General features: G+C 24.1%; 1 protein-coding gene across 2 annotated transcripts in view; it reads left to right on the forward strand.

Moving 5' to 3' along the window:
- LOC112603892 (ly6/PLAUR domain-containing protein 6B-like) overlaps nt 1-24,946 on the forward strand; it is a 61,465-nt gene that overhangs the window by 34,315 nt on the left and 2,204 nt on the right. For both annotated transcript variants that reach the window (XM_025352699.1, XM_025352700.1), the window contains exons 2-4: nt 17,916-18,064; nt 21,298-21,381; nt 21,436-21,566. In XM_025352699.1, the coding sequence (XP_025208484.1) occupies nt 17,941-18,064; nt 21,298-21,381; nt 21,436-21,566 (339 nt within the window). In that variant the 5' untranslated portion in view covers nt 17,916-17,940. The remainder of the gene's footprint in view (nt 1-17,915; nt 18,065-21,297; nt 21,382-21,435; nt 21,567-24,946) is intronic.

The raw sequence follows: 24,946 nt of genomic DNA on the forward strand, positions 1-24,946 counted from the left end.
TTAGATGTCGATACATCTCATCGTTAAATCACTTTAATGAATGTTTTAAATTTAAGTTCAATAACAAATCATTGCATTCAAAAACAACTTTGGTGTGATATAAAAAGCTTGAAATTCATCTAATTATATTTAAAATTATATTGTGTGTTGTAAATAATAATATTAAATGACAAAAAGTTTCATGATTCTGCAAATAATAATATAATAATATACGAACCTTGTATTTAATTCTTAAGCCTTATTTCTTAAGATTTAAAATTTTATGGATTTTTATCTAAAAAATAATTTCCAAATTTTTATGATTTTGAGGTATTTCTTTTAAAATTTAAACTTGTAATGGTTATAAAAACATTGAGACTTGGTTTAACTTTTGATGACTACCAAAAAAACTCGCGTAAGAATTTAAATATTATAGTTTTCATAATAAATGTACTTGAATTTAGCCTAAATATTATGAATATTTAAATTATATAAAATGAATACAATCAACACTCTATTCAGAATTTAAAAATTATTATTATTTTCTATGATTCATCAGTAAAATAAACTCAATTATATAGTGGTAAAATGTGAACAAAATAAAGTAAAAGTCGTATCGAAGCGTATTTACATCAAGTAAACCATATTAATTAAATACAAGTTCTTATAAAATTACAAGTTTTATTAAACATACAAAAAAATAATACATTATATTTGATATGTCATAAAAAATCCATGTGCATTATTGCGTGTACTTGTGTAAGTAGTTGTATCTACTATACTTATTATATTAATTTATGTCATACATCAACTACACAATAGCTCAATCTTCATAATATTTTTCAAATCTTAAGCCCCCTTCCTCGTGAAATTTTAGACCTACCTTAGTTATTAAAAATAATTATTTCACAATAAATTAAAATATAATGCTAAATTTTATTTCATCTCACCTTACTTACACAAAACTATTTTTTCGTTATCTTTGTACTATTTTATTTTTATTTAATTCTTGATGAATATTCCTGATTTTAATCTGAAATTAAGTAATATTAAACATTAAAATAAAATAAATATTTTGATATTGATATAGTATGAAATTTGTTGAAATTTGCATTGTTATTTCAAAATATGAATACAATAGTAAACTTATAGTGGTTGTCTGTTTCTACGTAGAAAATACTTAGCTTAACGAATAATAAAATTAAAAAAAAAAAAAAACAAACTAATAAACATACCAAACATCCTTTGTAAATACATTAAACGACAGTTGTTCAAGTGATTTCAGTTTTCGTTAGAGTAAACTTAAGTCATTCAAACTTTATGTAAAGTAAATAATTGAATAATCCTTGAAAATTCAAATAATTCTTTACTTATATAATGTGTTTATTATATTTAGTCCTGGTACTTTTAGCTTCAAAGAATATATTTTATGCGTAATTTAACTATTAATCATTGATTATAATTATATTTGTTTTAAATTATTTTCATTTAGATAAATATTTAAACAAAACAAAATATAAAATAAATGTTTATATTTTAGTTTACGATATAGCATTAATAAAAACTATAAAGTAATATAAACTTGAAAGTTAAAACCAATAGTTAAAATTTTAAGTAGTCCATTGTGTATATTATATAATGACAAACTATAACAATACTATATTCTATATAGATACTCAAATGTTTATTTTATAAAATATGTTATATTATAACAATTTTAATATATTAATAGGAATATAATATTCATTCCTCGGTGTTTAAAATTTGTTATTGTAGGTTTTTTTAATTTATACTTATATTTTACTGCACTTAAATACACATTAATAAATATTTTATATCTTATTAATATGAAATATGGTATAAGTATATAAGTAAACACGAAACGTAGAATTAAGTAAAATACAAATTTATTTTATACATACGATTAATTTCGTATAATTTATGGAGAATCACGAATATGGTAATTGTATTTGTATAAAACAATAACTTTTAAGTTTTGCATGTTTTTATTAAGTTAGCTTGAACGTGGATAAAATGTTGATAATATAATAATAGTATGAATTCAATATTTTTGAAAATACTATCTTAACAATAATAAATACTTATATATTCTTAATCTATATTAATTTATCTTATAAATTTAAAAAAATAATAATATCACGCAAGTCACATAAAATTTCAATCAAACATATAAAAATGTATAATACTACATTCTTTTTAGAATTTCGTGAGTTTGAAACAACTTACAAAAATAATTTTTTAACTATTTTTAAATGTATTTGCATATCAAATTAATTATTTTGATTAAAATTCACATTTGCATCATAACGTATAATGTATGCATAACATAGTGTATTCTAAGAACCATTAAACTTAAATTAAAGATAAAGTGTCTTCTTATCATATCAGTATTATTGTTATTATAATTTTTAAATATTTTTGGTTACGTTGCATAATTTTCAAATAAAAATTATTTAATTTGTTTATTAAACAAATTTAATCCATTCTATATCATATTTACCACTAATACACAATACGAAGAGTAATTAATGTATTATATTAAATATAACAATAATGATTACGGTAATAGATAAAATGTGAAACGTGTTTAGTATGTTTCTTATAAAATAAAATAGAGCATAACTTATAAGTCATGGCATTCAAAAAACATTTTATTTGAAGCTTAGTAAACTACATAATATGGCTATTTCAAAATTAGAAATAAAAATGCTTATTTTATTATTGAAAATTTTAAATACATTTTATAAAATACAATGGTGAATACTAAATAACTCATCAATAATACAATATGTATTAACATTTTAAATTTAAATACTTAATGTTACGAGTTAAATTTAAAAACTATATTAATATTAAACATATTGGTTATTATCTATTTAATTTTGAAATAATTTTCATAATATCTTTATATCTTTATCAGATAATAATATAATATTATGATTCGGTTTAGTAATGATATATCATTACGTTTAAAAAAGATTATGAGTAGAAGTTCAGTCAACAAACAGTGTTTTTCTTCTAACATTTTCAACGGTCGTCGGTAGTTTTTATTTATGTTCAGATATAGGTGCCTAGTATTGAGAACATCGAAAAATGATCCCATAAAATATCATGATAAAACCAAACCAATACATCTCAAACAGTTATAATATTTATTTTATAGGATTTAAAAATGTTTAACCATGAATATAAATAATAAATATTATTATACATTGGAATAACTATTTATTTTAAAAAGCGATAACAAAGTTGGTTTTTAATGTGGACCGTGACAAAGAATGCTTTTTATTTTTTTTTTTTTTTTATTCTATTTTATTATATTTTTGTGTGAATTTATTTTTCGGAGTTGAAGTGCTCAATATGTACTATTCATCAGAAATCGAGTCATTATTCCATTTTATTAATAGATAATGTTTCTAAATATAATAAAACCACTTAAAACTATTGAAGTATTTTTAAGTATTGTCAGAAAGTGCATTTTTAACCTTCATTCAAACAATTTTTTTCTTAATTTTATGAATCATTATTGATTTCTAATTATTTAATATCACAGTTCACTTCTATTCTGCACTGTAGTAAAGGGATTTAAGAAAAAATAGTATACGAGTATATTAAATAGTATCTATATACTGTTTTGTTTTGTTTAATTTTACAAACGGCTATTATAATGAAAAATATTTCCACTATATAGTCTTATTTAGTATATTTATAGTTATTTTATTTTATTCAATTTATTTAGATAAACACTGGTTTTTTGCCTATCAACTACTCGTAAACAGATAGAAAAATATGACTAAACAATGAATCTTTCAAACAGATACAAACAACGTGTTTGACATATTCAATTACATTAATTTTAACAGAAAAATATAAGCTTTAATAATTTATTCAAATATCTCATTTTTAATGAAAATATATTGTGACAAAGGTTACTAGTTACATTTGTAAATTACTGAATTTTTTTAACATTCAACATTATAACATTTGACATCTTAAGCATTTGAGCATAGAATTATTCATGTGAAACCGAGTAAAACCCGTGGGGTATACTTTTAAGACCTATACCTTCGTGAATATAGATGTGAAATACTTGTAGGTACACCAATTATATCATATCACATTTGATCCTTTTTTTTCACTGGGTACAATGTTTTTATGGTACTTACGTACTATGGATGGGCTCTGAATGGCCCGGTAGTGGCTCATAAATATTTTTGAAGAGCCAAAATATATTCTAGGTAGACGCGTAATATCAAGCCAATAACAAAACACCACAATTGCGCACTTATTTTACCTTTTCATATAAGACGATCACAACATGATTCACGAATCATGATTGCCAGCCGGCAACCATACAAAGCACTTAACCGAAATACATTTTAGTTTTCACAGAGTTACCTCTATCATCGTGTCAGTATTGTTTTTACTAATGTAAAGTTATAAACAAATGTTTATAGAGAAAAACCATAAATATCGTTAAAACGTTACACAAGAATTTCAAATCAAATGTATATTCAATCTTTTAATATGTATAAATCGATTTATTTGATAGCCATTATTATTTTATTGTAGTAAAAAGCTTATAAATATATGATTTATCCTGGTGGTTTTAGAAAGACTAGGGTTAGTCGGACTATTTTCACTGTTCCACCTGGCCTTTCCGCCTTTGAATTAAGCAACTATACACGTATTTGTCTATCATATATTATAAAATCGTTACCAATAAGCCAACATTTTAAAAATAGTTCACAAATAAATTGCATTTACAAGATTTATTTATTAAAAAAAAAAAAACAATTTTAGTTATAATTTTAGAATCTGGTTAAAATATGCATAATATTTATTGTATTTTACTGTAAAATTACTATTTTAAGGGATAGATTTTAACAGTAAAAGTTAATTTTAAGAGAAAAACTGCTACAGATGTGTGAATTTTTTCTTTGATGTATAAATTATATTCATAGTATTAACCATAAGGCGAAAGTTAACCATTTTTAATTTGAAATTATAATATTATAATACGCATATATATATAATATATAATATGTTAAAATTGTATTGTACCTATACAATACTATACACACCATATAATCTCATAAAAAAATTATTATTCATTTCTATTTTTGTCGTCACACCGGTTATTAGTGGTAAATTAATAATTCTTATGAATAATGACTGACGAAATAGAGTTCCACAATTTTATTATTGTTATCTAAATACAGAATATTATTGATCTAAATTATCCGTATTGAGTCAAATATTTAAGTCGGCATTCATATTTAACTTAATACTATACAATAATTATTCTTTTTAGTTCGTAAAATAGATGATAATCATCATTGTGCAAACTGCCAAGTAAGACAAGTATTTCAATAAGTAAAGCGTTTTCATGATCCCCAGACCACTTCCTCTCTACCACATGACACCTAATAAATAATGCAAATAAGTATATCAGTAAAATGTATTCTTGAAGGTTGAAGCTTTTACAACATCGATAACATAATATTGTTTTTATCATATTATTGTTATTTACTAATAATATTATGATAAACTACAAACTCCTAAACAATAATTGAAAATAATCAAATTATGTTAATAAAAAATATAAAACAAAATAATTTTTACATACTTAAAGTTATGTAATATAATAAATAATTTTAAAATGATAATTTTTCAGAAACGTAAGTGGCGTGAAAAATGTTACTCATTATAGTAATACATAATTTAATTATTTATTCGTTAATTAAAAATAGCTATATCAGTTGCATTTTAGCCAACGAAGAGTAATGTCAAAAATATAAAGGAAGCGCACATTTAATATTAAAAACATAGAATTGGAGATCAATTTAGAATAAAAAATATTTTAAAATTGTAATAAAATTTATCGAAATCATTAACAGTCATAATATGTAGATCGTAAGTAATATTACGTTAGTTAAATAATATGGAGGAATAGTCATAATAGTTTGCAAAGTTTTAATTTGATGAATTTTAAATAATTTGATTGGGCTCTTCACTAATACAATGTATGACCAAATAAATCTGATCACAGCTTTATGCAAAAAGTAGTTTATTTCCTTGATTTAATTTGAATTTTAAACTTTAAAAGATAATGAAAAATATCCAGTTTTAAGTTGGGTTTCTTCTAGGTTATACATTTATAAACAGTTATTCAAAGATATTTCTTTTTGTTTTGTATAGGAAGTATATTTGAAGTAATTAAGTGAAATTTCAAGACATTTCATCAAAAAAAAAATCAAAAATAATTTGAACTGATAAATTTTCGTTGATTTTTAATCACCATCAGTTTTTAGATCAAATTTTGATATAACGAAAAATTTTATATCTTAAAATGTTTGTTTAATGATTACTAGTAATAGGCTACCAATGTAAAACTTACTAATTTATCTTGATTGTGATCATAAATCACCTACAACAAATTTATAACTCTCTGTGAAATTATGTTATTTTTTATAAAGAATTTCATTATACGTGTTCTAAAAGGTTTATAAATAATGGAAAAAATCATGAACTTTATAATATTCTATACCCAATGTCTATGAATGGATAAATAAAAAATCATCACATGAATTTCGATTACTTTGAACCAACTAAAATCACACGTATATATTATATAAAGCTGGTTATGAAATATTATCATAAATAAAGCGGTAATACTACACACAGCAGATGTTTGAAAAAATCGTTGACATATTTTGACATAATTTATGGAATAACTTATTGTATTTAGTATTGATGTAATAACATTTTAGCGCATGAACATTATGTTTAACTACACAACTGTACATTGTGATGTCACTTTTTAGTAGTTAATGATTATATTATAAAGGCTTAACTATACAACTATACCTAAGAAATATTAGATAAATACCATGAGTGTACAATATGTTTTAATAAATTAATATTTTAAAGTAATAAATATGTATTGATAAAAATCATAAATAATAATAAACTTACATACTTTTGAATATTTTCGTGAAAAAAAGCCAAACATTTTTTATCTTTAATTTATATCACTTGAAATTAAATTGTAATAAACAATTCCCAATCTCAGCAATAAAAAAGTAATTTACTATTGTTAATAAAAAATCGATTTCAATACTTCTTATTATATACTGAAAAATTATTCAAAAGTTTCAAATTTATCAACTTTTACGAGAATTAGATTGTACTTCTCTTTTTGTCTCCTCGTTCACAACTAATACTTTTTTAACTAGACTTGAACTGTGATATTTGTTTCCATCTATTAAGTATAAATTAATTACAATTTACAATATGGTCCCAATTTTTTTATTTTAAAAAAGTGAAAATAAATAAAGTTTGTACTTACAAATATGATGTAAATACCAGCATGAACACTCATTTCTATAACTCTTCTGTCATAAGTAAGACGCTAGTATTTTATTATTATTATTATTATTATTATTATTATTATTATTATATCATTGGAATCTTTAACTTAAAAAATCTTGATACTTATTCACCACTTTTTACTACTATAGGACAAACATTTAAAAATTTTAAATTTTAAAGGTGTTTCTCGATCACATTTTGTGCCATAATTGGCATAGATATAGAAAAATAAAGTAATTTTTTCAAGTTTGCAAAACGTAAAAAAATTGGTTCTTTTATGTTTTATTCTAACTTCTAATATCTTATTAGAATTCGCTATTTTACTTAAAACTTTAAAACTTAAGTCATAAAAATTCTAAAAATTAATTTACTATTATACTAAACAATTCACTACACCTTCAAGAACCAGTGAATACTATTTTTATCTGCTCATTGTCAGTTAATTTTTCCCCATTAAATAAAAAACAATCATAAAAATGTGAAAACATTTTAAAAGCAAAAATTAAAATAATATGTTATTCAGTTTAAAAACTACATAACTGTACAACGCCAGTCTCCTGGCATAAAAATTGTATCAAATATTCACTACGAATCGTGATCGAAGACACTTGAACATCTCCAAATGGAATGGTTTATATTTTTGAAGCGCTGGGAATTTAATTTAAAAAAAATGCAAAATACTAATGTTAAATATATTTATTTACACGCCTTTTTGAGAAACTCTATACTTCTTGTACTTTATTAAAACTTATAGTCGTTCCGTTGTCTGAATAAAAATACACTTGAGCGATATTATAAGCACGCTCGCTGCAGCATACGTGTTTTGTAAGAATTTCTTTTTTGGTAGAACAATAGTTGGTAAATAAATATAAAACGGTTTGAAAAACAAAATAACAGTTAATAAATAGTATACGGACATAAATGGAGGGTGAATAAAAACGTGTACGGTCGAGCTTTAAACGGACAGGTGCAGCCGGGAAGCTTTAAGCGCCAATCACAATTCACAATACGCAGATTATTATCGATAGACCGGAATGATGGCAGTTTGTGATTTCAATCTCCGTTTGTATATATGTATGGATATCCACATAACACTTTCCCGCTATGTACAATAACATTAGGTCAAACTACCTGATGGAAGTATGAATCGAGTTTAAATGGAAAACACCGTGAATTCCTTTCCCTCTTGACCACCACCGATCACCTACCCAAATTTCTATTTTATGCACAACCGATTTAATAAACGTCGGATATAGATATAACTGCAATGAGGCGTATTGCGACATAAGGCAGCGTCACAGATGTAACTATAATATTATATTTATTGTACATTAAAACATAACACACAATGTCTTTTCAACGGATATTACCTATTATATTTGTGATACGAATAATACGACATTACTTCTACTATTAAAATATAACGTACAATAATGTGTACAAACCGTATATACATAATATATCTATATACTTTATAGGTATATACGTATAACACATACACATCGTAGCACATATTATCCGTATTATGAAGTCGTTAATATTTCAACAAGAACTAAAAAAACATCGTAAAATATTGATCAGACTCACGAAAACTATACATATTCTGCGTGAAATTTTTAAAGTAACCGTACACCATTTATCCCAAAGCAATAGAAGTACAACATTAAATTGGTGTGAGTATTAACAAAAAAATACATTTTGATTTCAAAAATTTAAAAGATTTGAGATTATTATTATTTTTATTTTATTTTTTCATTTTTTTATTGAATACAAAGTTTTTTTCAGACTGATAGTAACTTTATAAATGTGTATTTGTTGTGAAAAATGCATAGAAATATGAAATGGTAATTTTAAGACGAAAAGTACAATATGTGTATTTAAACTTGTTAAAATTTTGACAAAACATTTTTAAGTTTATTGAAAAATAATACAAAAAATACCCTAATTTTTATATTTTACATACAACCTTAAATATTATAAATAATTCGTGTAATTACTATACAACAATGTATAGGAGTAAAATATGTTTGATTAGTTATGATTAATTTATAAGCAATATTATTATTTTTTGTTAATATATCTCCTATTTTTCACAAAATAAATTTTAATATTGTATAAGTAGTAATAAAGGATTAGAATCGTAAAAATTAATTACATTGCACCGTGAAATGATTGAATCTAAGTCTTAACAGTAAAACTCCTAAATAGGTACAATCAATTTACGTTCGATAAGAAAGCGATTTTACTGTTATACAACGTCTAAAAGATTTATTCGTATGCATTTGGCCTTTTCTATCGAATTTTATACATCGGACATACTTAATACGGATTTGTACATTACTGGGATATTGATTATATAATAAATTATGTTTTTGGTTTATTTATTTTAAGACTCTTTATTTTATGACGAATTTGATTAAACGACGAAACAGTTTTACTAGCATTTGAATATTCTTAAAAATTATCATAAAATAGAAAAGAGTAAGCAAATGAGTTTTTTTTTTTTAATTTAAAAGAGTAAACTTTTTTTACATAATCTGTTAAACGTAATATTATAATTGATTATTTTCAATTTTTAAAACCTTTAAAACTCTATCATTGATCAATACTACCATCTATTTTTTTTTTTAAATAGTTTAAATATGCAATGAATAATTAATGGTATTCGATGTCTATCAATGAAAAAGATTTTTTATAATTTTGATAAGATAAAATTAATCAACTTAAATAATATTTTAAACTTATACATGAAAAATTTTAAATAATTTATACACTTCACTAATATTAAGTTTGTAATACAACAAGTAAGTAATAAATGATAAACAATCAATGAATTACTTACTTCTTAATAATTAAAATTTAAATATACAACTAGTATTATTAGATTGAAAAAACAAATATTATTTTCTATTTCTCAAATAATATTTACTTAGTATTTTTAGTAAGTAGCTAAAAATTGTCTGGAACTATACACGAATATCATTAAAAAGAAGAGGATAATATATACTTTAAATGATTACTTTAATCCATTAAAATATAAAGTAGTTAAATAGAACAAATATTTCTAATGGAGTTATACATATAATTTTTTTTTTTTTTAGTTTATGTTATTATACGATATTTATTGTATTTCCTTTATCTCTATATTTATTAAACCTAACGATTTTATACAAACTTTCGTTTCACCATAAAACCCTTTATCCTTATTCATTACATGAGAGGTTAAATACTTTATAGGTACACATTATTAATCATAAATTGAGGTAAAGAACTTTCATAATTTATACTACTTTGTTTTTACTATATTATCTATCTTATTTTTAATGTATATTGTATTTTAGTTTGATTAAATACTTTAGACATAATGAAAAAAAACCTAAAAAAAAGTACCTAAATTTAATATTTTACGCATTGTTTATAAGATTTATTTTTAAAAATTAATTTAAAGTCCAACAAGGTTTGAAATTATTAAATGAAAATTATACCTAATATTGTAATAGATGCAACATTTATTTATCAGTAGTAAGTTATAAAATTCGTATAATATAAAAACTATTTTAAATATCATTGACTTTTTTTATACAATTTTCTATAATATTCAATAAATTTACTTAGAAATTAATCTTTAAAATCGTCTCATTCGGCCATGTCATAATAATGATACAAAGACAATAAATTGATGCAAACATCAATAAATGAAAAAAGTAAAATTTTAACTTTCTAAAACGTTGACTGAAAATTAATGACTAAACATTGTTTTCAAATAAATTAAACATTTCAAGTATTTTTTAATATATGAATGAAACTTGGTTTAAAATCATAAAATATGGAACATTTCATTTGATTGATCAAACTATTCATTTTTTATATTTTATAATTATAAATTAATTGCATCAATCAAATTTCATTTGATTTAAAAAACCATAAAACTTTGTTTAATTGTAAGGTTTTTAGTATCGAAATAATCCAATAAAACCTATTGAAATGTAAAAAAAAATTATTATATTTACGGTAATAAATAAACTAAAATTATTATCTCTTAACACTCAAAAACATAACATTTTAAGCGCAAAATGATATAAACTCAAAAATTAAATAGCAGTCATTTGTTGAATACTACATTTGATGGATGATATTAGTGTTTTCAAAATGCCATTTTACTCTAACAGTTGATTTTTGCTTGTTTCTTTTGAAATGTAATGACGCTTAAAAAGATGAGTGGAAATATTTTAATATTTAGAAACTGAAAAAGTTGTTATGATGAAACTTTTCGAAGTACTTCTAGTGTATTTGTATTTTAGAGTGATAATTTGCTTGACACATATAAATTATTAACATAATAGACAACTAAAGTGTAAATTTTAATATGTGCAAAAATAAAGAAATACGTTATATTTTAAAGATACATTAGTTAGTTAACTGATATAATAGAACTAAACCTTGAAGATCATATTTTGTATAATATTTAAATAATTGATTATTCAACATTAAATATCACCATATCATAAAAAAACAATTAATAATAATAATATTTTTCATTTAGCAACAACCACAATTCATAGATACCTATAAAAATAGTATCATGAAAATAGATGAATTGCAAGCTCAATCAATAAGCAAAACATGCTTGTGACAGTTAAACTGAGTTATTGAAAAAAATAAATACTATAAGAAAAACAAAACTGACAAAATACTAAGACTTATTCAAACTGAATATTAAACGCGATTTACCTATATATTTTTTATTCTTTAAATATTTGTTTTTTATTCCTAATAAGTTACTAAAACAACTTACAATTTATTATTTATTATGGTAACTACAATTCTAATAATTAATTCTTGAATAAATTTTAAGGTTATAAGTATATAATCGTATTTTGTAAAATAAAAGATATCTTAAGTATATTGATGTTTATAATAATAATTGATGCAAGTATTGTAATTTTTAAAGCTAAAAAGGCGATTTTTAAAACCACTAACAATTTTTTACTATTGACTGTCCTAAGGACCAAATAGGTTTCATTTTTTACTATAAAAATGTTGAAGTTTAACATAAAAATAGAAATAAAAAAATAAAAACAAATATCCTTGTAAAATCAAAACATTTATTGTTCTATTAAAAACCTAAATTGTTAGATAAATTAACATTTTATATGATACGCAATTTAAATTACTAACAAAAAATATTCTAAATGTTTATAAATTTTAATGTATTATTTATTTTGGACGACGAATACTTTTTTTTTTAATAAAAATATTATAAATTAAATATTTATTATTTTATTACTCAGTTATATTATTGTATCAAATAAAAATTCTATATAAAAACAAATTATAAGATTAAGTACTTATTTGTGATTGATAATAAGAGGTAGATATACGTAATTAGGTAAACATCATTAAGTTTTACATTGAACATACTTTTAAAACAAATATGAGAATTAGGTGATTAACTGAGATAGGTGTCTGTATTTTTAAAGAAGTAGGTATTATATTATTTTGTTTGAAAAAGATAAGTGAAGGACGAATTGATTTTAATAATCGTGTTTTCTAACATTTCTTTACCCATTATTTTGAAAATTTTTCGTAATGATAAATCTGAAAGTTAGCTCCATAGAATTGTCTGTGTTTAATAATTATTCATAATCCATAAAAGTAGGTACTATCAAATAATATTTTTAACTATTTTACAAACTCAAAAATTTTTTTTTTTTAAATACTTATTTATTTTTATGAAATTAAAATATTTTAAAGAATTTTATGATGTCAATTTAACAACATATTTCTTTTTTATTACATCATATATAAGTATATTTAATATTTATCTAAATTTTACACTAAAATGACTTTTAAAATTATAACTTTTTTCATATTTCATAACTTTCTAGTTATAAATAAATATATTACGCAAAAATATAATATATGCATATATATAATAATAAATTAGTAGATCACTTATGTTGTATATGTAAATATCACCATACCCCTATTATCTTATTGGTCCATCAAATTTTAAGCAAACAAAACTTCACTTCATCAATTTTTTCACTTTATGAGCTATTGGGCAAAATACTAATTTTAAATTAGGCAAATTTAGCAACATGTCCTTGCTAAAGGTAATAATAAATTAATAATGACTATTTCTTTAATATATTAAGTTGTTTAAACATATGAAAAATCGTACGTAAAACACTAAATAAATACTTTCTTGGTAATTTTAGTTTTGAAATAGTCTATATTTACTTAAATTAAACAACTTGGCTATAAAATGAATAGAGTAGTAAATCCATAAAACTGTGTGATTGATATAAACAGATAATGTTACTAACATGTTTTTAAATATATATATATATAAATTAATGTTTGCACATCTATAAAATATTTATCTGACTGCAATAAAAATCGAACGGAAAACTAACTACACTAGAAATCGAATTGTTATATTCTGCAGTATTGTATATCAAAATATATTACTGAAAGATATAGTTTATTACAAAACAATATTTATTCATACACTTATTAGTTTAAAAGTAGATATAACTCACCAAAATATGCGTGTTGGTGTAGATACAAAATAGCACATATCGTATGTACCTAAATCTATTTGCATAATTCGTGCATGATTCTAAATAAAATCTAGGATAGCTAGTTTTAAAAATGAATAAAACTCCTATACTAAAATGTTCGCTTTTAATAGGAATTATTGAAGAAACAATTTAAAAAAAAATTTATTAGTGAACACTTAGATTTTGGAAACTATCAGTACATATAATATATTATCTATATATTATACTTTATAATTGGAATAGACACTTTAAAACTGTATTGACAATAACCGTCATTGCAGATATTTGTCTAGCATACGTCATCATAATATTAAAGTATACACAATATTGTCTGTCGTCTGGTAAAATGTTAGCAACACGTTCATGAATAATAAATAATAAATATTAAGTGTACAGCAAATTTTGCATCATAACAAAGGCTCGAGATTAGATTTTACACCTCTACGCGACAATAATTTAATGCACGCTACCTATACCTATACCTGTCTGTACGGGTTTACCTATATAATTGGGTTGAGGTTAGTAAAGATTTACATAATAAAACGATAAAACGGGAGGTGGCTTTAACGGGGCAATAAATAATTCACCGACAACAGATGACCCGATTAATACACAAAGTTTGAAACGTTTAAAGATGACCTGCAAGTCGGCCGGGAAGTGTGGGACAGATTAAAATGTTATGGCTATCATCGCATAATAAACAACAAAAGAAAAGCGACGACCATGTGTTTTCATTATCCCGACCTGGCGAACGCGTATGCTCGTATAGCAGAAACACGGTACTATGCCACAGTAGGTATTATTAATATTATAATCAGATACAATGCTCTCTTACAATACGCGATATTATACTGTACGCACTGAGATAACAGCTTTATATTGTTCTGTAGACATTTTCAACAATAAACCGAGCTTTTTAAATGGCGATGGCACCAACCCTCAAGAGTATGCTCCCGTAAATGTGTATGTACATTGCACACACTTACGTGTGTATCCGTACGCATAAGTTGTATACAAAAACCCGTCCTCTCGCGCGTGGTCAAAAGTTACCCTCTAAAGTCTAAGGTAATAACTAATAACGACGTGTAACTGTTAGCAAACTGTCGCCGAAATCCTTCCATTCACTTTTACTTCACATTATACCTTTAAATTATTGAGAAGTTAGTTTTCCTCGACGACCTATTATACAAGGAGGTTATTCTGCTGAAAACTTTTCAGCGATGGTGACAACAACGATAGTTAATCTTCACGAAACATTCAAGACCAAGACTTTCGTTTCGTATCCATAGCCCTTCGATAGGAAATGTTTGATTACATTAACAGAAAACAAATTTGAAAAAAATTGACGCGTCAGAAAATTTTTATTATCGTTGAAAAATATCAATATTTTCAAAATACAAAGATACCTATATCCAAATATTGCTCATTTTTCATAAATGTCTCTTCGTTACGTTATAAGAAAATAATACGTATTATAAATATATATATTTTTTTTAAATTCCATATCCTTAATAAATCATCATACATTTCATTTGGAAAGCAATAAAAATCCAAACAAAGCCGAGTTTATAACATGATTTATATTTCAATGTGAGTGTTTTAATAAAAAAAAATATATGAACTTTTGTCTGCATTATAAGTATAACAATAAAATTAATTTTATTTGAAATGAATTTCTTGTAACTTTCACAATATTTTGCATTGGATTTATTTTTAATGTAAAAGCCGACTAACATTCAAAAAATCACTTTTTATTCAACTAAATACGGTCTACGAGTATATAGTTTTAATTCGATAAAGGACGAAATTACTACTTTATTTTTTTTGAATACTTACTGTAGTTAGTTTTTACCAAAAAGCAAACACATATAAGTCAAGTATCTTTGGCTCTAAAAGCAATCAAAAATCATTACATTTGAAATCAATTCTTAGCTGTCCAAATATTTAAAATAGTCAAGGCATACGTTGATTGGCTTATAAGTATTTTACTTTTTAGAACTTTTCAAAATAGACTGACCTTTGAAAATGTTAAGTAGGTTTTATTTTTGTGTTTCATTTTATAATCTGAAGATATTTGACCAAAGTATGAAACTGTTTAAGCTTTTTAAGTAATATTTTAAAAATAAAAAAAGTGCACGTTATAAAATCAATAGCTTCTTTGGTACATGTTTTTTTTCGGAATTTACTTAATATAACCATATTTTATGAAATTAAACAAAAAAACAATGTCTATGAAAAGTGAAAACATTTATTAAATATAACTTTGTTAGAAAAATAGTATACTTAATAAACAATTAAACACTTCATTCAATTTTGGATCCATTAAAATGTTGGATACAACACTACAAGTCTATAGTCAACTAACTTATTAAGGAATTCTTGAAAAAAAATGCATAGTTTTCTACAATAATTCATTGCGTGTTTATTAATTATCATATCATCTAAGGATATGATAAAATTATTTAATTTTATAAAAAAAAAAAAATACTAATAGTTTCAACGTAATTCCCATTCTTATAAAAACAAAATAGCATACTTCTAATGACTTCCTTGTAGTTTTTTTTTTTTTTATTTCGTTATTCAAATAAAAATATTAATGTAGCCTGATGTTACGTGGTGGTTGACCTCAGTCACTAACATATTCTCTTAAGTCAAGCATGAGCCGATGTCGATAATTCTCGAATGAGAGACTACCACATTTCTTAGCGATGAATCAATGGCACACACATAAATGCACATGTCCCATAACTCTACAAAAAACTCTCAAACTTACCTATAGTATCCTCTCAAAGCTAATGCCCTTAGTTGCTAAAGCTTAAAAAACACAAAAATATTAACAAAGTTAAGTTATATATTTTAAATTTTAAAATATTATTTTATTTTGATTATTAAAATTGCCTACCATGGATCAGAGGTCACCAACGGCGACCAGTCAATGCATTTAATCTAACCTGCAGTCAAAAAACAAATATTTTTTATAGTAAATTAAACTAGGTTTTCATTAGTTTTCAATTTAGTTTTTAAAAGGTCATATCACTATATGGTTATAAGTATGTTTTTAAATATTTATAAAAATATACACAGATAATATATTTTGGTATAAAAAACAAAAAAATTTAACTACTTTTAAAACTATAAATTATAATGTTAAAATAAGTGTCTGAATGATATTTATTTGATATTTGAAAAAACAATATTTTTTTCCTAAAATAAATAACCTAACTACAACAATATTCTAGTGAATTGCATGATTAATTGAATGATATTGAGTTTAAACACTATCGCATGAATAATTCCAAACATTATGCGGACATAGCACTATGCCCAACGTATTGGTTATTGAACAATTTTAATTTAAAAGAGATAAATAAACACAAATATTTAGATAATACATTTTACTTATAAACTACATGATAATATATTTCATTATAACATTATTATTTTATTATTGAATTAATAAATGTGAATACATTTAATCAATAAAATTAGTTTTTAAACTTTTTTTTTATTTGATTTAAATAAAATATTAAACTAATACAGCATGCTTTAAATATCACTATTAGGACATCACTAGTGTAATAAGAAAATATAAAGCATTAAATTACATATTTTATATGGAACATTTATTTTGGTCGATAATCAGACCACTTATTTCAAACTATATTTTTAAAAATTTTTAACATATAATATATGGTTAAAAACGCATACTCGTTTTATCCGAAATTGTTTGTAATTTGTTTAACTACAAGCTTTTATTAATATCGAATCCATATTAATATGTTATGATCATTTAAATAATTAACTAATAAAATTTATAATATTAAATATACTTTATATTTTATAACTTTCAGAACACTTATTTCTATACAAAAAAACATTCGGATAAATTGATAAAAATATATGATTGAAAATCTAAATAAATACTTTACTTTAATTATGCTGAAAATCTAAAAATAATTTTCTTGATTGTTTTAGGTAATGTTTGGGGTCATACAGAGGTATGCCTCATGGTTGCCCGTGGATGGTACCACTATTTAGATGGGCCTTGTTATCTGGATGCGTAGCCAGACCGCTGAGTCCCGATACCAAAATGTCCGAAGTTTTCACACAAAACATGACAGAAGGTAATTCACTGGTAAACAATGTAAATCCATTTTGAAATATCTAGCTGTAGATAATGGCAGGTTATTAACAAAAAATTACAAACCCTAATCAAACATTCAAATAAGCATTCTCTAAAATCTGTCACACACTCACACTTAATCCGAGGAAAACACGATACACAACGCACAATGTGTAATGACAATTTTAAATCAATATATTTTTAACGAATCGCATAGAAAATTGTTTAACATAAAATTCAATAAAAAAAACCTTAAATATTTTTGACATCATAGGAATTATTATATTTTAATACACTGATAATTCTATATGCTTGTACAAACATACAACTTTTCCGGTAATTTATGTTTGATTTGATTGCTTTAAACAACTTAAATATTCCATTTAATTTTATGTTTATGCCGTAAAAAAATAAGCAATGATAATATGCGCACATGATTTACATGAAAAACATCACATAAGAAATGCATTAAATACACATTTGATTAGAGACATTAAAGCAATGCTTTATTTGTTTTAAATGTAACTTAACTTTTATGTATTTTGTACAGTATATTGTGTATTATTGTAATGATACACATTTTTTATATATTTTACAAGCTATAACACAAAATATATTTGTATACACCATAGTTTAAATGAACAAACATACTTTTAAAGATTTTAAGTCTTCATCATGTTGTTAACTTATTACCTTATTACATTACGCGAGAAGAAAGTAAATATACAAAAATAACAAATGCGCAAATATTTGTAAATTTAAACTATTTCTTTTTCAAAAAAAATACACATTTTTTACCATGCAACTTCTTTTAAATTCCAAACGACAGATATGTTAAACGAAACTTTTGAAAAGTCTTACTACCCTAAAAACTTTTTCCCAAAAACTTAAGTCAAAACATATGGTTGTCAAACCAATTCTCTCGCGACTAAGAATCTTAAGATGGAATACGGAATCCTACACAATGTTTTTACAATAATTTATTAAAATACGAGTATACAATAAATTTAAACAATTCATTAAACTTTTTTTTTAGACTCAAAAATAATTTAATGATTAAGATAAAATATTTTCAATATCATAATAGTTTTAAATCATAAAGTTTAATTTGAAACAAATTCTAAAATAAATACTTTTAGTTTGTATTTTCTTCAACTGGTGTACTCGAAAGACAATAAAAGCATAGTGAAAATATATGTAAACATTTTCTTAAAATTTATAATCAATTATCTGTTTTTAAAACAATAATAAAACATGAAATATTTATTATTTTATTAATTTTTTAATGAAAACAAAACCCATATAGAGTGTGTGTGACACATCTGTGAAGAATTATTTATATATAGTAAATCGATTTTTAAATTTATTTTGAGCTTTATTTCTTCATTTATAATGTAAAATAATAGGTTCATTTAGAAAAACTTTAAATTTTCTTAGTGTGATGGTATTCTTTATACCAATCAGCCCTCAAATACATCACGGTTAAAAACTAACAATACGTACTAGTATGATAAAATTTAATATAATAATATTTTTTCTAACATCAGAATTGATGTCTTATTTTACTTAGGGGCGCCATTTTAAGTTTTAAATAGAGATGTCGTCATTTAAAGCTAGCGAAATATTTTTTTCACCAGACTTCTTTTAGTATAAACTACAAAATTAAAGTTAAATATTTGATGCAGAATATTTAAGCAATTATTTAGCACTAATGGTGATAATAAAATAATAATTATAAGTAATAAGTAATAACTATCATTTACCAGTAAGATGTATGTATGTAAAATATGTAAAAAATCTTAGTTATTAAATAATACAACAATCAATAAATCAAATAAACTAAAAGTTAAATTTAAATAAGAGAAAATTCCTTTATTCTTAATTTTAGCAAACGTATCAACAGCCTTTTATTAAGTTTATTTGACTTGCTTCATGTTTCCAATATCTAGAGCTCGTCGAGTTGTCTCGTATTTGTTTTTATACAATAGGTATAAAAATTAAGATGTTTACTGGAAATTAGAAGAACCTGCCACGTCGGGCATCGCCAGCTATAATAAGTCCATTCTAAAAACATTCTTACCGATAATAGAATATTCTACACATTTTAATTTTAATATACTTAATAGTTAATAGTGTTAATAATTTAATTTCTACTTATAACAAATATGTTTTATTGTGTTATTCATACTTTTATATGAAATTAATAATTTTACTTCGGACCTTTAATTTACCAACCGGGCCAATTTCTCGGATTTTGTAAGCCCAAACCATATTAAGGTATAGGAAAAAAAATCGGCAAAAGACACCCCGCACCTCCCCCCACCACCACCACCATAATACGGCGCCCCTGGTAATACTGTCCATATTTAAATTCACAAATTGTTATATTTAAATGAACATAGAAAACTTTAAGCTTGCCAATTTAAATGCCATCAGTTATAAAAAATAAACTCTAAAAATATTTTTTTTTGCAGAACTTATAATGACTGTTTAAATCTATCAACAACTAAGTTAATGGTAAAAAATGCCACAATGATGCCAATATTTTTATTAATTATTTTCTTTTCAATTATTATTATAATTATTATGGTATATAATTTTTTCACGCTATATTTGATGGATCACATCGTTAGGTTTTCATAAAACATTCTATTAAAATACACTGTCAGATTTTTTTTTTTTAATTCTCAATTTATGCTTGAATTTTGATACTTTATGTACAAACAAGTAAACATCCTTCACACAGACTTAATTAATATGCTTTAACTATGAGGTTTATGCTTTACAATTAAATTTTGATGAGATAAAATAAACTTACAATAAACAGACTGTAGGTCATATTTTTTAAGATACTATCAAATTTACAAAACAAAATAAAACACATTTTATATATACTATGCATCTACCACATATTGTTTTCAAATCTAATTTAAATATAATTTGGCCAATTTGAGTCCTAGCCAATTACATACTATGAAATAGAATTGCAACATGCATTATATTAGGTTTATTATGTATACCGAGTTATAAAACATATACATCAGCTTCTCCGACCCGATGCACTTTATTTAAAGGCATACAATTACTAAATAAATAAATAGTGATAACAATAATATTGAATGTTCAATAATATTGTACAGAATACTGACTGATATTAAAGTAACTGATATGAAAAGATATATTATTTAAAGATCTTGTACTTACATATTTCATAGATTGCTTTAATTATTTCAGAAAATTTAACTTGCTACACTTGCGTAAACGTATCAGACAATTTGACATGCAACCAATATGCCATTGATAAACCATGTGCTCGAGGTATGTATCAGTTATAATTATAAACTTCAATGGAAATAATTTATGTGTTCGTAGATCTTGACTACTGCCAAACATTGCACATAATGGATTCGACTGGAACTAGTGTTATTGTGAACAAAAAATGTGCTAACCGAACAGAATGTCATCCGTCCACTGTCGGTTGTCTAAGCATTGACAGGCAGACTGTAAGTTAAACTACTATAATATATATTCTATCGAGTATTAGTTACGTATTATCAAATGCGTCAGCGTCGTTGGTATATTTTTTTACATCGTATACTTTTAAAAAATAAAATATTTAAGAATATACATGATATAGAATGTTTCCATAATTAATGTACTTAGGTGAGAAAAAGCCTATTAGTTCGTTAACACTTTTTTTATTATGTAATACTTAATAATAATCAAATATTTAAATTGTGTAATTTATCATTAGCATTGTGTCTTATTTAATTTATCATTAAATAAGACAAATTTTTGAATTTTTAAAGTGTTGGGAACAATTGAGAAAAATCGAACGATTTTCCTAGAATTTTGAATTTAACTGAAGAATTATTCTGTCAACAGTGGTGGATCTAAGTGACGTAGGAGGAGAGAAGATAATTCTCAATATCATTACAATTAATTATATTGATTTAGTAATTAGTAAGCTAAATACCCACCATACTAATGTAACAATTTTCTAATGAACTACCAATGTAAATGTTATCGTATCCTATTAATTTATTGATTAAAAACAGATATGGGTGAAGGAACAAATGGTTGGTAGGGTGGTAAATACTAAATACCAACTACTAAAAGCTAGTTATATTACGTATGCATTATGGTCAGTGACTTAAAATAATGCTTGTATATTGATAAAATAGTCATTACTTTCTTATATAAATATAACAGGTAAAAATAAACGATGGCAGTAGCATAAACAGCTGCTTTCGAATTGATCTCCATACCTGAAGATTGACATCTAAATCGATTACCGACATTTCAAGATACACATCCGGATTGGTTCCCGATAAAGACTTAAGAAAAAAACGAAATACGATTCAATATTTATTATTATAACATATTTTCCATGATTATAAACACATACAAAATATTTTATCATTTTGATAAAAACCATAATAAAATCAATAATCATTATCAATATTGACGGATATCTATGGTCGTTACTCGTTAGTCGATACGACATTCAGACATTCAGTAACGCGTCGCAATAACCACTAAGTGTGCATATAGTGATTGAATTATTACGGACCCTGTAATAACGCTAATAATTTATATCACAAGCCCTGTAATAATATTGAATATTTTATTGTAATACTTATACATTCCGGGACTATGTAATAATATCGATAATTTATAACACATGTATTCACATAACGAGGTGACACATGATCCGCGTAGCGAATGACACAGACAATGAAAGGCCAGAACGGATGGTTTGAGCATTGGATTATTTAATTAAGCAATTAAAACACAACTACACTCCGCGGACTTCTCAGAAAACATCGCTTCTGGGGAGAATACAAGAGCTATCACTTACTAAAACACTGATCACGAATCGAGGGTGCACGTGTCATTGTAAGTCACCACCTCGCCGCCAATTCTCATTATGTGAAAACCATTTATAAAGGCAACATGAGCCAGAGCTCATCAGACAGAGATATCCAAGACGCCTAAAGGCACATCGTAACACCACTCACTGTCTTGGTTATCAGTATTTCTGAGGCCAATCGTAACACCACTCACACTCTTGTCTTAGCAATAATTTCAGAGTCAGGTCGGAACACCGCTCACCAAGCATCTTGTACTTACATTAGTGTATTTTTATATTTTTATAAATTAAATAAAGATTTTTTATGTACTTAATATATCAGTATTATCATTTTCGCGTGGACATATGAATCGGCTTTGTTCAACGGAACGCAACATAATTTACGTTTTTGTTTGCGTTAAAAACTCCTAGAATATAGAATTTATTAACAGTGATAAAAATAAATAAATTAACGACTTATCGTATTAAAATGTTATAAATTTGGATTAAAAAAAAAAAATTAGTAGATGAAAATATTATGTCAGATAAAAACTGTGTTTATTGACGGTAGTTTTAAAAGTTGTCCAAAAAATGTTTACCAAGTTTTTCAATTTATGGTGTTAAAAATCACTACTATAACCTTCTAATTTTCTTTTTTCTTCAAATGAAACTTAGCAATACGTATACAAAAGCTTTTCGTTTAATTAAAAATTATTTAAGCTAGGATAAAATATATGCAGACTTTAAAATAACCATTCATATAACGATCTCTAAAGTATGACCTTTAGTTCAATTAAGAGGTTATCAATTTCACTTGGGCCAAGCATGGTTAAGGAAGATACAGGCATACAGAAATTAAATTAAGGCTTTCAAAGAAATTTAAAAATAACGATTTCGAAATAGGACAACATTAAAATTGTTTTTAGACGTATCCTTATTATCGCCCAAAAAAGTTAACGATTGAAATACTAATATGATTTTATGTCATTAAAACCTCGAAGAATTCTCTAAGATTATATATTAGAAAATTAAATTAAAAAAGATAACTCATATCCACCGACAATATAGATTGAATATACAAGTAGCATAGAACGGACAACTAATTACTGTGAATTATTTCACAAGTTCAATAGTTGCTTATCTATTCTGCACATCTGAACATCTTTTAATTCATCGATATACTAAAATAAATTAAAATTAAAACATATAGAACTGTGAAATACAAACAGATTACAGAATCTAAGTCTAAAAATAAGGAAATATTTAAAAACAGAAATAGACAAATATAAAAATAATGAAATTAATAGATTAAAATGTATACAAAATGTTGTTAATATTTTTTTACCTCACATAATACTTATAAAAAAAGAGAAATGTATGAATTAAAAAAAAAAAAAAGGATATTATGTTTATTCATGTTTATTGTATATTTTTTAATTAAAATAAAAATAACAAAAGCTGCAATTTTTAACAACCCAGGAACCAATTTGTAGGTACGTTTCGGAACTAATTCGAACGTTTCGGCATAAACCGTAGAGTACTATAAACGTAGATGAAAAACCGTTTGTGTTGATAAAAATTAATATGGTCTAGACATTCAGTGGGCGTTGAATGGAAACTAAGCGTGATACATTTGATTTAAAGAGACAAAAATAATAATAAATCGATGTAATGTCAAGAGATAAAATAAAATGGAAAGGTAAGATGTTGTGGATGGGATTTAAACATTAAATAGATGGCCGGAAGAAATACAAAAAAAAAAACTCCATTGTGATGTTTGTCCATTGTTCATTTTAATCAATCACTATTCACTATAATATACACTTCTTAAATTCTACATCAGATACATTTCGACTGTTGATACAATTTAACTAATAAAGTGCTACTAAAAATAATTTTACATATTCTTATCAATCAAGAATTCTTTTTTTTGATATTTAAAATTCACAATGTAAAACTGCTGCACTATAAACAAAGAATAAAAAAACAATAAACAACAATTAATGATGTATTATATATATATATTTATAT

Source organism: Melanaphis sacchari, unplaced genomic scaffold, assembly GCF_002803265.2.
Source record: "Melanaphis sacchari strain LSU unplaced genomic scaffold, SCAv2.0 Contig113_pilon_pilon, whole genome shotgun sequence".
In the NCBI taxonomy this organism is placed as follows: domain Eukaryota; kingdom Metazoa; phylum Arthropoda; class Insecta; order Hemiptera; family Aphididae; genus Melanaphis; species Melanaphis sacchari.